At 36.6% G+C, this 15,883-nt stretch overlaps 1 protein-coding gene across 15 annotated transcripts in view; it reads right to left on the reverse strand.

Moving 5' to 3' along the window:
- The window catches only part of PCLO (piccolo presynaptic cytomatrix protein), a 351,923-nt gene that overhangs the window by 111,853 nt on the left and 224,187 nt on the right, over nucleotides 1-15,883 (reverse strand). For all 15 annotated transcript variants that reach the window (XM_065843589.2, XM_065843572.2, XM_065843550.2 and 12 more), the window contains exon 10: nucleotides 8,960-9,085. In XM_065843589.2, the coding sequence (XP_065699661.1) occupies nucleotides 8,960-9,085 (126 nt within the window). The remainder of the gene's footprint in view (nucleotides 1-8,959; nucleotides 9,086-15,883) is intronic.

The following is a 15,883-nucleotide window of genomic DNA, read 5'->3' on the forward strand; positions in this document are numbered from 1 at the left end:
ATGACTGTATCTCCCAGTCTATCTTTACAGGCCCAGACAGACTGCCTTTATTTGGCTAAAGCTGTAGCTGTATCCCTGAACATTTGGGGCCCGGTAACTAAAACCATCTCTATAGCTGAGATTCACCTCCATGCCCACAGAGCTCGGTCTGCACTCTGTGTTTTTCTCTCCAGTGTTGGCCAAATAAGAAAAGTCACAAATGTGGACCAATTTGATTTTAATACAGTGTTGTACCACATTAAATAGTTACTGTCCAGCCTGCAACCATGTCTCTGATGTAAGAATAGACAAACCATAATAAAAATACTGAAAGAAGGAATTAAACTCTTTTATGGTGACAAATAAACCTTAATACTACTCACACTGTCAGAACATAGCAAGAACTATCCAAGAAGAGTAAGTGAGGAATGACTGGAACCACATGGACAGGTGATATCTCTCCATGTCAGAGGCAGAAAATCAAAGCAACCATGATTTGTATGATACTAGAGGACACCAGAGAGCTGTATGGTCCTGGTCAGAGCCAAGAGGAAACCATTGTGGGTAGCCTCATGACAATGCTCCACTGCTGTTTTTGCTGTGCTCAAAGAAATAGGGTGTCAGGCACATCCTCTGGAAGCAACAAGGACTTTTCCCAAGAAGTACGTGGATTTTCTTCCTAACATGAACTATCCATCAAGGTCTTGAATAATTACAGCTGTCAAAAGCAGTGTGTCTGATAACTACTAATTGTATAGTTCCACATAAGTACTTTACAATACCTAGCAGTGCCTTCTAATATGATCTTAGTGGGATGTTACTGAAAGCCAGTTATAACACCAATGACATCTTCCCCAGTGATCCTCCACAGTTTGTGTTACAAACCATCTGATGAATGCTTTCAGCCTGACCTCTGTGATTGTTCTTCACTTCATTACCTCTGGAACTCTAGTGATTTTGTCCGCATCTACTCACTGCTTGAAGCATCCAGGTTATTTTGCTTGTCTCTATAAAGCAGACTTACCTCTCTAAGACTAAAGAGAAATTCCCTAAAGAGATATGCAGTTATTTATTTGTTATTAAGAGCTCAATTTCCCTGTGCAATTTGTACAACAGGGCTTTTCCTTCAAACTGATTTTCGGAGTTCTTGATCCTAAAGAAAGTAGTACATATACTAGCTTACGTGGTGCATAACAGGGCTACAGGAGTGAAAAATCGCTAACTTGTGTTATGCAAGAAGCCAGATCTTTACTGGTCCTAATGTGAATTAATTTAATGCTTCTTCCTCGTAGCTTTAAAACTTTTATACATACTCCATAAGTTTTATATTATTTTCAGCTTTAGATTACATGAAAAGATCCTGAATTCTCAGCCTATACGGTTGCTCATCTACTTGCTAGATCTAAGTTACCTCTAATAGCTGTTAACAGTGCTGATTTTTATTGCAGGAAAATTAAATATAGAGTAATTACAGTGCTGGGCAGAAACATTACAAACTCATATTACCTGCTTTATCTCATTAATACAGATATTCCAGGTATACAAGAAGTTTTCTGATGAAGTTTCCTTGCAATATCCCAGTTCTATTTTTCTGCTACCATAAAATTAAACTAAATCTCCATAAACTACATGCCCTATACTGTGAAGCACAGAAAAGTATAATTTTCTACACGGTTTTCAAGTGCTGCAAAACAGATTTAGTAAATAAAGTTGCAGTGTTACAATAACCAGCTCTCTCAGATTTCCATGTCAAACATTCATACTGCAATTCTTTCTTCTTCCATTTCCTTCTGTAAGCCCCACAGGGGTGGTAAAACAATTCTTGTTCCTACTGGTGATTCTGATTTCCTTCTCATATCTCAGCAAATGGCCAAACTGGATTCTCGGTACAACTCACCTCTTACCGCAATAAGAAAATTATTGAGACTGCTATCCATGAGATAGCGTATGAAATTCCTAAAGCAGTGTGAGAAAGCTTCCTTGCTTGCTTCTTCCTAACAGATAAAAGGTTAATTGTAATATGCAAGTGATACACCTCGCAGGGGTGCTCTTTCTACTACATTTTTAGAATAAACTTTCCTTTAAAAAAAAATCTAAATTTTTAAAAGTAATTTTCTTACATGCTCAATGCCCGTAGCCACACTTAGCAAGAACAACACAGCACACTCATTATTGATTGCTTATTTGATAGAAGTACAAGGCAGAACAAAATACATAGAAAGAAACACAACTAGCAAGACTTACAGCTGAAGGGGGGCATTTAGGGGTTTGTTTAGATTAAGTCCTTTCTAAAGAGCTGTAGGGCAAAGCTTTCAACTGCACTATTGCATTGTCTGTTAGTTTGTGCATACTTCTTTTGATAAAGTGAGTGTCTGCTGGGACAGGTAAACCCGAGCCTGTAACCCAGGGGTTATGTTGAGAGCAAGCTCTCCTCTCTTTTAACCCCACAGAATAAGCATGGGCAGCACAATAAATCACTAAGACTAATGCTCAGAGAACAGGGTAAAGTTAATTCTTTGTTTTCTCCAATGCAGTCATAAATTAAAACAAACTGCAAAATGGAAGTGCAGGATGGGAAGACTATTTCTGATCATTTAAGACCTGATCCAAAGTTTTTTGAGAATTTTTCCTTTCCTTCTTGTGTTCCTTTTAATTTCTTTTCATCATTTTCCAGCTTCATCATGCTATCTACTGTCTGCCAGGAGTGTAATTATCAGAGGGACTCTAGAAGGGACTCTGGCTCTTCACTTTCCTCAGCTTCATGGGGACTGGAAAATATCTTTTCACTGTGATTCCCCTATCAATGTTTCTAATTTTAGCTCACTAAATAGCAAGTAGCACTCACTACAGTCTTCTAAAACTCAGGAAGATCTGGTGCTGGTTGCACTTCCCACCGATAGATGATGAAGATCAGTCAGCATTACGCTCAAGCCTGTCTATAACTTGGGGCGAAGAGAGAAGGGGCAAGAGGAATAGTGGAAGGACAGCGACTTACTGCTTCTGTTCTGGTTTTCCAAACATTTAAGTGTCATGACCATTCCAGCCACATTCCATTTTCCAAGCAACATCCAAAACCTGTCTATGATATGGTAAGAGATAGTTTTGATAAGATGGATGGCCATTACACATGCTATTGCCTTTGCAAAAGACCTTCTGAAACTGGGTCTGGTCTTGTTCTTCAGTACTCAGTGCTATCCAAACTAGTTCAAAAGTGCCTCAAACAAGCTGCAGAAAAATGGTTCTTAATGTTTTCTTTCTGCTTCTTTCATGGACTGGTCAATAATCCAGTGGCATGTCCCACAGTCCTTCTGAGAGGACTTAAATTGTGTGATTTCAATGCCAGTAAACAATATGATTTAAGATGACAATGACTTAAAAACTTGAAAAGTCATGATTAAAAACTTATGGTGTGAAACACATGAAGGGAACATCCCTGGGGCATGGCTGAGCTGATACAACTTCTGGAAGCTGACTAGTTGGCATTTTTACCTGAAGGAACAAGAAAGCTGCTTGTATTCAAAGATGTTATTGCCCAGAACCTAGGAAATACTTTGCAGAATAAACAGTGATGCTAATCTTCCAACAAACTCTATCCACCATTGCTTATGTTCAGATTCATATTACTTACACTAGACAACCACGACAGCTAATCATCTGCTAAATTGGCCATCTCCTCTATTAGTCTGCTCATCAGACTTATTTACATTCTCCTCAGGGGAAGTGTTGTAGGTATTATAATAGTATAACAGTATAAATACTCAAGATATTTTTCTCCAGTTAATGCAGACTGTGTGTCCTGGAATAATGAAGAGCTGCGGTAATGACACTTGGAGCTATAGAGATGAGGATCCCAGTGACCCTGGGTTTTCCTTTTCTGCCTTCAGAGAAACTTCCCAGTGCACATGCTTCTGTGGGGAAGCCTGAGGCTAGGAGATGCTTGAAGTGGGCTAGGTCAGAAGCCAAAGTCCACACCAGGGGTTAGAGCTGTGGACCATCCCTGTTAAGGCAGACTTCTGAAAGGAAATCCTGGGTCTGCCTCCTTCAGAGAAGGAAAGGTGGGGAGCTTGGCTGATCTCTGAAGCCCACGGAGGTAATCCAAATATGTCTTTGCTCCTTTCTCCTATCCCACTCTGTTTTAGGTGGAAAATATCTCCCACTGGTCTAGATGCTTCCTTGTTTTACCAGTCACAGCATGATGTTTTGGTACACACCGTTCATCTCATATGTCAGTCCTGGTGTGGTGAGCTGTACGGTGGCAAACAGTGAACAACATGTTTCTCCCCATATTGGCTTAACATCTGTGAGGAAGTGTTGTCTTTGGCACTGTAGCCATGGTCCATGGCTTCAAGAGATAAATAAGCTATGCCATCTCATGAGAGTCCAAGGGAAGGCTCTTAGTTTCAATGGGAGGAATGTTTCTAATATTTCTTGAGTCTCGTATTAGGGGATTAATTAGAGAGAGAGGGAGTGAGATGTGCACCAAAGGTCTTCTTACAAGAAGCAATTGAACAATGCCCTCAGACACATGGTGTGAATTTTGGGGTTGTCTATGCAGGGACAGGAGTTGGACTCGATGATCCTTGTGAGTCCCTTGCAACTCGGGACATTCTATGATTCTATGGAAAGGAAATTGTGACACTTAAATATGGAAGAATATGTATGATTTTCTAGAGAATAAGAAAGAGTGAATAAATAGGGTTAAGAGCAATGGGGACACTTCAGTCTTATTTCAAGACAGTGTCTTAAAGTTTCTGAGATTGCACTGTTTTCTAAAGATGAAAGGCAGCTCTGACATTCCCCATAAAGACCCACTCATTCAAAACACAGGAAAATGTATTTTGAATGAGTGGGTCTTTATTGGGTATTGCAAACTGGTCATGCAGTCTGGGAAACTTCTAGCACAATTAAAGGCAATCAACCAATTTGGAAAATCGACCATCTGTAAGTGAATCTAAGGTTAAAAGATATTAAGTACATTTAAGAACTTGTCATCAATCTTCACTTTGATGCTGAGAACATTGGAAGTGTTTTTGCCTACTCTTTGTATCTGTCACCAGGCTGCAGGTGGCTTTTCCTAGAGGACCTTCATAGTGTTTTGAGGAGTAATGTTTCTTGCATCCTAAGGGGACTAGTTATTCATTTAGATCAAAACAAGTGCCTAAGGACTGGACTGAGGGACAGGACACCATTAACTACGACAGAATTCTCAAATGGCAGAACATTTTCTCTTCCCTGACCTACTTCACAGGTTTATCAGGATGGTATTATCCTTCCATTTTCTGTTCACACATTGGGTAGCTTTTCTGGTAGTATTATTGGACTAGCTTCAGGATGAAGAAGCTTAAAATATCCTTGTACGATGAATATTTTTATTGAATTATAAAATGCAAAATCTAACAAACTGAATTGAATAGCATGCCTCTTTGCTGGCATGGATTGCTTATATACAAAATTCTACAGTGAAGCTCTGTGACTCATAAGGTAGGTGGCATCCTTCTATGTTATGCTAGAAATATTACACTATTATATTTGGTATAAAATAGAAACCAGGGGTTCTATTTCAGTATTTTTAAGAAGAGTTTTCATCTTTACTGTATAAGATTTTTCTGTTCTTAAGTTTGGGAAGATATTATTTAAATGAGGCATATATATTAAAAATAAACATGCACACATAAAGCCTCAGACAGGTTAACAAAAATCTGATCAGTGTCATGGTTGGTGTTGAGAGGAGTGACAGCAAAGGCTTTAAGAACAGCACTAATTAAGTCCACATTAGCTTTTAGACCATGCAGGTTCCCTAGAATTGCCAAGAGACTGGAAAGTCAGGGAATCTCTTCAATCTTGGTGAATGTCAGATGGCTTAAGCATTGCAACACAGTCTGCTTGGCTGATTGAAAACCTGGAACAAAGACACCCATGGTTCACCAGTTCCCAGGCTCTCCAACCAACCTGTCAAAGTGGTCCAATAAGAAAACTTGAATGCTGAGGGCATCCAGCAAATTTGTAACAGTTGGTAAAACACACCAATATTTTATTTCTGCTCTTTACCTTAGGTTCCTCTGTTTCTGAAAAATGCTGACAGTGTACAATGCCATTTACCCAGTAGATTTACCAAGTGGAATCTGACTGAACAGTTTCTGTCAACACAAGAGGGAGCACAGACACATCTATCAAATTGACACAGTCCCTGCACTTGATGAGTTCAGTGGAATGAGTCTTCCACCTCCAGTTTTTGTAGTGCCAATGAATGATGAACCAGAGATATTTTTGACATCTGAAAGCAATTCAAGGTGAGAGAACCAAGAAGACTGGTATTTTCCAGTCAGAACTATAAATAAACTTTTCAGCACTAAGACTCCTCCAAAGCTATCTAAATAGGCTAAAATATGGACTGCTATTCCCTAAGGAAAGGAATGCTATCTGTATTTTAAAGTGTGTCATTTCTTCATAGATGCAGGCATAGATGCAGTTATGCAGACAGCAGGTAGGACTTTGCCATCCTACAACCACAGTAAATCTGTCCTTGTTCCTTCTGCTGTAGATAGGATTTTTAGACCTGATCCAGTATTTTCTATTTTTAGAATTAGAGGAATTATTTAAATTGATGGGACTTCTCACAGTGAACCTTGTTCTTAGAAAGGCTAATGAGTCATGAGGTTAGCTTGTAATGACATTAGTATACGTTTAGTTGATGACTAGGTATATACTCTAATTTGAAGTCATACAGCATTTTGGCAGAAAAAAAATGACTCATGATTACTATACAAATTATTAATATGTAATTGTCATTTATAGAGAATGACATAAAGTTTTCCACATGTGATCTGAGAGACAGCAAATAACTTGAAAAAGAAGTTAAGGGTAGCCTCTATTTTCAGTCATAGAAATATCAGTGATACTGGTAGCATCAGCAGTTTGCCCAGACTTACAGACATCAATATGAGAATGATTGGAGACCTCAGTGAATTTCTTCTGAAGGGCAGAGATTAAATTTGCATCAGCCATATTTCCAGTAAAACAAACAAACCTAACAGTGGAGTATCCATATATTATTTGGTGATCTATGATAGCCATCTAAACCAACATAAAAAGTAAACTAGACATAAAGGCAAGATCTAAAAGATAAATTACAGTAAGGGGAAGTTTCTCTTGTATGTTATAGTAATAGTACATTCTGAATAAAACATTTTTTCTCTCCGACAGAACATTTACACATCAATAGTAAAACACATTCTGGGACATTGTGTGGACAAATTCTACATATTAAGTATAGTGATTTTGATGGAGTTGATTTATGCCAACATATTCAAGTCTAGGATATGTTAAAGGTCAGACCAGAAAGATAACTGATCATATGATGGGAGAAGGAAACAAAGTAATAAATATTTTACCATCTTGTTCATATTTCTATAAAATATGAATGGGGAGGGCTGAGGTGGGGGGAAAAGAGAGGGAGTTAACAGAAAGCATCTGCCACAGTTTATTGTCACCCTGCATTAAACAGTGACAGGAGCCAAAACAAATACTCATTTCAAACACAATAAAGTCAATTCCTTCATCATTCACTTGCAATAAATAACACTATTTTATCGCTTCATAAGTGATACACTACCGATTAAATATGAATGGCAGAATCAACTCTCTAGGGAAAAAAAGAAGATATTTTCATTGACAGATCATTTCTTCACTTAAACTTTAAATTGACATCAGTATATGTGCAACTTTTTAATGTATACCTTTAAAATATTGGCAAAGAAACCATCAAGGATATAAAAAGAAGCAGGGAAAACATGAATGAAGGTGACACTGTATTGCAATACCTACAACATACTTAAACCATTTTTTGTGAATATATTTAATCGATTTACTCAGCTTTTTTATCTGTAAAGCACTTTTGGTTTAGTTGTGACTTCTCTTGCATGTTTGACATTCAATTAACTCATGTGAATTGAATTCTGCCCGAGAGAACTATTCCTCCTGCTTATGGTGTTTTTTTTTTTCTTTCCCATATATCTGTTTTTATTAAAGAAAAAAAAAATAATTACTTGAATTAATTAGAAACAAATGTATCGTGTTTTTGTCCATGGATTAATTTGCATATCAGGTGTATACAGACAGAAAACAGAAATAGAAAATAGTTATACAGAGAAGGGACCATTTATGTCATTATGTACAGAAATAATTTTTTATTAGACAGATTTATCACTTTTGTAATAATCCTAGAAAATTTAGAGATAACTAAGTCAAATTCATTTCACCTAGCTTTAGTTGTCTAAAGGATGATGCAAAGTACAATGCAGTCTTCTTAAAGTCAATTAAGTGAGGAAGACATTCCTAGTTGTTGAAACAAAGTTCTGTGGTAGATTAAATCAGTTGCCCATCTGTACATCCCTTTTTTTCTCTGTTGCTTGTTCAGGTAGACTGGATGACTATCTTAAACTGGAAACCTGAAGCTAAGTCAGTTAAATTCAGTCAAGTCTGAATTTAGGGAATGTTTAAAAAAGTGCATGTAACTGAGAGAGAATTAGATCTGTGATCCCTTTTACCTCTGCAACTAAGAAATGTAAATAATATCAGACATAGGTGCCTAGATGATCAAGCCAGGTTAAAGATCTTCAAAATAGCATGTCTATGATATATGTTGACAATATATGTCCATGACATACAGTTGGACTCTGGTCATACTGTCTTACCCCCAGTACAGACACCATGTTTGTCATAGATTACTGAAGACATGCCATAACGCTGCTCATCGTGACAATTCTCTTTGGTTATAGAAGTCATAAAATGACCTCCTATCACTCCTTTTCTCCTTTTTCACAACTTTAAGACCCATGGAAGTTTAGAAGGGCTCTCAAATGCCCCACACTCCTTGCACAAGATTACACCACTTTTGCAAAAGAAAATGTGTATTATAAATAATTCTACCCAACTTTCAACTCTCTTATGGTTCAATTTTTTGATAACACATTTATCTTACCCTCTATCAGCTTCCCCGTCAGCTCTGCATTGCCTCCAGGCAAGATCTTGGCAATGTAAGCTCCAATTTCCCCACTGCTTCCTGGAATTTCCTTCCCACCTACAACTCGGATTCCCAGTCCATTGCCTGTGATCAAAAGAAAGAGAAAATTCTAAATGGAGGTAAAGCAATGAATAATTCACCAGAAAGATAGGAAAAGAACAACTCATTAGAGGGTACTGAAGGATGTCACCAGTAACTTCTGGCTGTGGTTGGAAGATTTAAGGTTAGCTGCAGTCCTTGCCGGCACTTTCCCAAAGACTTAACTTTGGGTAGAAACATTTCAACACAGGAAAAGATCTTGAGTAAATATTGTATGAATGACATCACACAAATAACTATTTCACTTTAAAATAGTGTTGAAACCAATCCTACCTTCTACTGATAGCCTTAGTCTGCTGCAAAGGGACTGTTAGCATTGCAAAACTATTTCAAGCAAACCATAATTTTCAGTATTACTTAAATGGCCTCAAAGTGCTAGAAATCCACGTGAAACACAGATTCAAAGGATAGCTTTATCACATGCCTAAAACATGCAGTCAATTTAACTGAAAAATATAGTAGCTGCCCTTTGAGAATCACATGGAGACAGACGGGGATCATTAAGCTCCAGTTGCAAAGCAGGCACATTTACATGAACCTATATTTGGCAGATGCTATTATTTTAATTAAATATTTGCTTTTAATTGACATCTTTTACATCAAAGGATGTATAAATCATCACAATTGAAAAAGCCCACAACTGCTCTATGTAAGGCATCATCAAATCTAACATATTTTCTCCCTTTTTTAAAAATTACAAAGATGAAAACATTTTGATCACTATGATTATTTTAGCTGGAGAGAAGCCAAGCACTAAACTCCCTTTTGTATAAAACAAGGGGAGAGAAAAGAAAAGCTTAAAAAATAATCTCATAAAGCTAGCTTTATGCATTGCAATTTTTTTGTGCTACCTTGCCTTTTTTAAAAAAATACTTCCCATACAAGAAAAGCAAATTCCTTCTTTGAAGAAACAGAAGATTTCATCTGAGATGATTTGCACTTTGATGTGGGAATGTAAACGCTGATTTTTCCACCTTCATTGTAAAGGTTAAATAATTATTTTTCAATTTCTTAATTTAATAAACCAAACCTGGTGAATGATTAGCCTAATCAACTATAGGCAGTTCACCACACAATCTCTTAGCAAAGCTCTATCTTTTTAGATTGAGGGTTTTATTTATAATCATATTAGTGTATGATAAGTCGGCCCTGAGTTTGTTTTAGAAGCAAGACAGCGATATTGAGTTTCTGGCCAAAAAAGTTTCCACTGTTTTTTCTATTCTAGTTTAACTAAATCTATACCCTTTGTGCCTCACCTTTCCTCATAATTGCATATTAGACATTTTCCAAACAAGCATTTTCTTTTCTTTCAGAAGGTGCCTGGTGTTCAATTACATGCATGGATCCTGTGCAGCACAATACAAAGGTAAGGAAGGACACAGTAGACTTACAACTTAAGAGATTTAGCACCACTGCAAGCCTAGACCAAAATGGTGTATCCCTCTTATATACTGATTAAACAGATGGCTGAGAGCAACCAAGGAAACCTAATGGTGAGGAACTAAAAAGAAATATATGATGATTGTTCTTACAGCTACAGCATTGAAATTAGTGCATATAGGTCCATCTAATGTACTGAGATGAACAGACTGCTATACAAATCAAGCACTATGCATTGCTGGAACATGCAAGAAGTTCAGTCACACAACTAGTGGTGCAGGCTGGTGGCACCTCAGAGGATGTTTGCAGATCAGTCTTGGGGAGATGCTGTTACTGTGCACATAGGTGTTGTCAACTAAGAGAGAAATATTCCATTCCATACAAAATTCTAGTTGCTGAGCTAGCAGATGTGTCAAAATATGCCCTGTAGATGAACTTTGCTCATTATAATCTCATTATAATTTAAAACCACACTTCCATCCCAAAAAATACCAACTTCCACCCTCACTGGAGCATGCTCCCTGAATTCTTTTAAGTCTATACCTTTAAAATCGAAGAGAGAGACTTTTACACCAATCAGTAACAAGGGTATGTATGACCAGAGTCTTTCTAGCTCCACCTAAACGTGGAAAATAGAATAAAATACCCTAACAATAGGGAAAAGTTAGGGAAGACACCATCACTGAGAAGTCAAGGGGACTGCATCGCAGACTTCCGGGATCAGTCAACGGGCTGAGTCTATCTTCTCACCACCCAAAAGGATGTTTTTGGGTAAGATTTGCACACTTGGTTATACCAAGTGTTTCTCCAGGAAACTTAGACTTCAAGTTTATATTTGTAATCACATCAGTAGTGCTACACAGTAATCTTAGAACACATATATATTTGGTACCAAGGTGTATTTTTGCAAAAAAAAGTGTATTTTTGCAGACAGTGTATTTTATCATTGGCAATCTAAAAGAACTTCAACCTGTTGCTTTAATAAACCTCATCATTTGTGGAGCTAGGTATGAGAATTTCTCATTGGATGCACTCAGACCTATAGTATACATTCTACTATTTGTGAATCTGTGCAAGCAAGCAAAGTTAATGACCACAACCCAACCCTGCACTATTAGTGATTCTGTAATCATGTGAAATTAACATAACGCCGGAGTGGTTGTTGAGCATGATCAGACTCATAGCGTCGACTTGAGGTCATTTGGTGTAATTAGTACTCAGAAGCTAACTCAGCCACCCCCAGCCTCCCAGTAATATACTGAGGACAAGCTAGAATGCAAGGGGGTTTGGCTTCTGCTGAATTAACCCTTCTTAATATGACACCTTAGAACTTGGAAATTCATGTGAACTGCTCCACGCATTTATCAGAGGACTTCTGATCAAACACTATTGAAAGACTCGCTAAAATGTTACGCATCTGAGGCTCACAACTGGAGACTACTAAGTTCAGTAAATCCAACAAGCAACAATGTCTAGTATACAACACACAGAAATGAACACACAGTAATTTACTCTGAACCCACACAGTCGACATACAGACTTTTCAACATATCAATAGGACTGAAGGCTTCTCAACACATAGGGAAGTGAGTCTACAGGATCAGAGTTTTCCCATGATACACCATGCTAGTAATCTCTATCTCTGATAATTGTAACAGAATGGCAGAAAGGAGGTTTGTCATTTACATGGGTGTACAAAACACGTTAGTTCTATAGATACTTATGCTATAGAAATTTGAGAATCATGGCTGACATTGGTTCTGATTTTGCAAACCTAAGGTGTTTGTCCATATTATTGCTAATAAAATCAATTATCTTCCATGCTAATATATACAGAATTTTATTGCCAGACGCTTTGAAAAGGCTTGTGATTTTATATTTGCAGATTTTAGAGTCAAATATATGACTGACATTATGTATTTAGTAGCAGCATGCTTGCTAAGGGACAGCCATGGGGGGTGTGTATGCACACAATCTTGTTGCTGGACAAAATAGGTGGTATTTAATCGAATTTGTTCTGTTTCCACTGGATTATGAATTGTATTTCATTCTTATTATGTTGCAAAAATGTTACCAGAATAAATATTTTAACTTAAACTACAAAACATTCAATTCCTGGTAGTCAAAATGAATTAAATACTTTTTACCCAATGAGCTTTAACTTCCCTGTTCTGTCTGACAAATATTACTTGAAAGTTGTTATATTTTCTCATGTAAAGAAGTGATTTCAAACCTGTTTATACTGTATCTATTGAAAATATTGAGTTTACTGCCTCTTTGCAATGATATTGCCCAATTTATCACCTTGAACGCAGATAGCTTAAAATATCATCACTCATATGCTTTCTTAGATACCTTTTCCCTTGTTTTTTGATATTTATCTAAGAAATCTTTGAGTCTTTATTTCCATCTCTCAGACTATTTTGATGTAACCAGACATTCATCTTTCAATTTCAGATTTTCAGATTAATGAACTACTGTTTTCTCCCTTAGAAGACATGGGAGCAGTTAACCATCAGAAAGTGAATCACTGTGCTTTGAATGAGAGAGAGCACCTTTCTGAACTCTGAGTATTGATTCATATGGAAAATATCTTCAGGAAAACCATCTCTTCAAAGGGAATTTTGTACATTTAAGATCCAATCCCTTTTAGGATGCTTCAAAGCTAGAAGACTGGTAATTAATTGCAACTATTTTTACTGATCTCCCAAGGCTGTGATCCTGCTCTCCTATGTAATTTTAACTAAAGCGTTAAGATGCAGCACATCAGGCAAAAATAAAGCCTCCCAAAACCCCAACAACCAAACCCAAAAAGTCTAATGCTACAATTTAACAAGATAGATCATGCAACTGAATTGGTTATATACTTTGATAAACAAATAGGGATACTAAATCATTACAGTTAGCTTGTGAGCCATTCATTGATTTGTACAGCTGGAAATCCAAACTTAGAAGCTTTAATGAAGATTTCAAATGTCCAATAAATGAAGAGTTGCTTTTGAGAGAAATTCATACTTAGAGAAAAATATTAATAACATTAAATGGCCAATAGCTTTTTTGCTTTTTGGCAATTAACCTACTTTGTGACAATTAACCTACTTTGTGACTTTCAAAAGGATATTTTAAGGATACTTTACCTGTCATTTTGTATTCTTCCAGACATCACAAACTGTTCCAGTGGTGCATATTCATTATATACTTACATATATATATATATATATTTATAAAATGCATATTTGAGTAGAGATCAACAACTTGACACTAACAAATTCTGTCACTGGTGACTGTAAAACTATTTAAAAAAATTATCATGCTCTTTTCCTTAACTCCACCATTAGGTACTTTGTGTCCGATTAGACTTATTTATTCTGAACTTGTGTAGATCAATGTTTCTCAGACCACTACGAAATCATATCCTCTGGTATATTTTGCTGTGTCAGAGTAACACCACAGCAGAAAGACTAGAAACATGACTCAGCTGATACATAATAATTTGTTCTGCTGGACTAGACTGACCATAACCAGAGCTCTGCAATTACAATTTGGTCATTTTTCTGCATTACAGAGATAATAAAGATCAGATGGCTCCCAATCTGTTGCTGTTACTCTGGTCACACAGAAGTTAATGAAAACTTATCGTCTTCTTACTACTCAGCTGAGCAGCTCCACTATAGCCATTGGAGTATAAACAGCCTAGATTTCCTGGAACTATTTCAGCATCTAAGCAATGATTACACTTGCCTTTCCAAACAAATGTCAATAAATCTTTACTTAAGTTACACACTAAAAAAAAAAAAAAAAAGAAAAAAAATAGTAGAGAAAAACTGAGTAATTCAAGGCACACCAGGCTTTTGCTGGTGCTGGTGGTTCTGCCTTTACACAAAGGTGAAAATTAAGTTTCCTGGGATGTTTTCTCTTATTAAAGTAAATATAATTTCAGCAATAAATGCAGGGACTGGTATCGTTTGATTATTAGCTAAGTCCCTCATAGTAGCAACAACTTCAACACAAGCAGAACATAGGTACGTGACCCAAACGCTCTGTGCAAACACTATTCATGTGCTAACTCAAACAAATCTTTCCTCTGGGCTAATTTTTCAAAGTATGAAACCATTTGTATGTCTAATTAGAACAACTAAGAAAGTAAAGAAGCAATTAGAATGTACAACAGATTTTCGTAACCTTACATGAGTTTGTGCGAATTGGTATTGGAAACCCTAAGTATGACTGTCAGCAGCAATCTGGCTTTTGTCATGGTTAGAAATAGAGCTATATGAATTTTTAATAGATGTTTAGGTGACTGAATTTTTAAGAAATATATTAAATACTGCTACTGATTTGGATTTCTAAGTGCATAAGAGCATGCCCTCCAAGACTGCAGTTGAAAATCACTGTTTATTTCTGTAAAACTATGGTTGTTTTACCACCTTTGGATATTATGTGCTTTGAACTTAAAACTATACAGAAATAAAATGGAAAAATTTGAAATGGGTCTAAAACAAAAAATGCAGATGAGAGCTATAATGTATGTCTCTGAGTATTCTAAAATAGAAGATATGTTTAAACCTCAAAATAAAGATTAGGTGTTGTGTTTCAGGTCCATGAGCTGATGCACAGACATACCACTGAGGGAGGAAAAAAAACATAAGTCCAAATATGATTTTCATCACTTTCTAACAACACTTTCAAAAACAAAATACAAAACCAGAAGACTGAATTATAGCAAATAAGCATAAGGATGACCTTTCATGGACCTGTTCCAATTGTAGCAATCAGGAAAATGCATGAGGATAAAGAACAAAAATGAGATGTTAGGCATGAAAGACTTCGCAATGTGCCAAAATACCATGCTATAGCAATGAGAACATATCAATCAAATCAAACAATATGAAGTCTTCCAACTCAATTTGGCTGTGAACAGAGACAGAACATACCTTTCTTCAGTGTTAATTTACTAGAGGTTATCTCCCCATTCCTCCTCCAGCCTTATCTAGATCAGACATATGCAGGTTGCTAGTAGACCCTTATCTGCTGGAAGAATTTTACACCATGTTCCATTGTCTGCATTAAACATAATTGTTATCCACAGAAAAAAACAACTATGACTTCTCTTTGGAGAGTTCAGACGGAAAAGTTCCATGAAGAAATGCAAGGTATTTATTTAAAAAATCATAGTAGTGATAAAGCTATCTGGAAAGTCTAGAGAACAGATGGAAACGAAACATGTCAAAGCAAACAAAACCAGGTTAGATCAGACACTAGTAAAGCTGCAGGAAAAGTAATGTGCATAATAAAATCCAAGCTAAATTTTTATTTGCATTATTATTCCTATGCAATTCTCTGAAACACCTAACATGATGATCCATATCAGAGCTTGGTTGACTAAATACGTACATTTTTAAG

This window comes from Patagioenas fasciata, chromosome 1 (assembly GCF_037038585.1).
Source record: "Patagioenas fasciata isolate bPatFas1 chromosome 1, bPatFas1.hap1, whole genome shotgun sequence".
NCBI lineage: Eukaryota > Metazoa > Chordata > Aves > Columbiformes > Columbidae > Patagioenas > Patagioenas fasciata.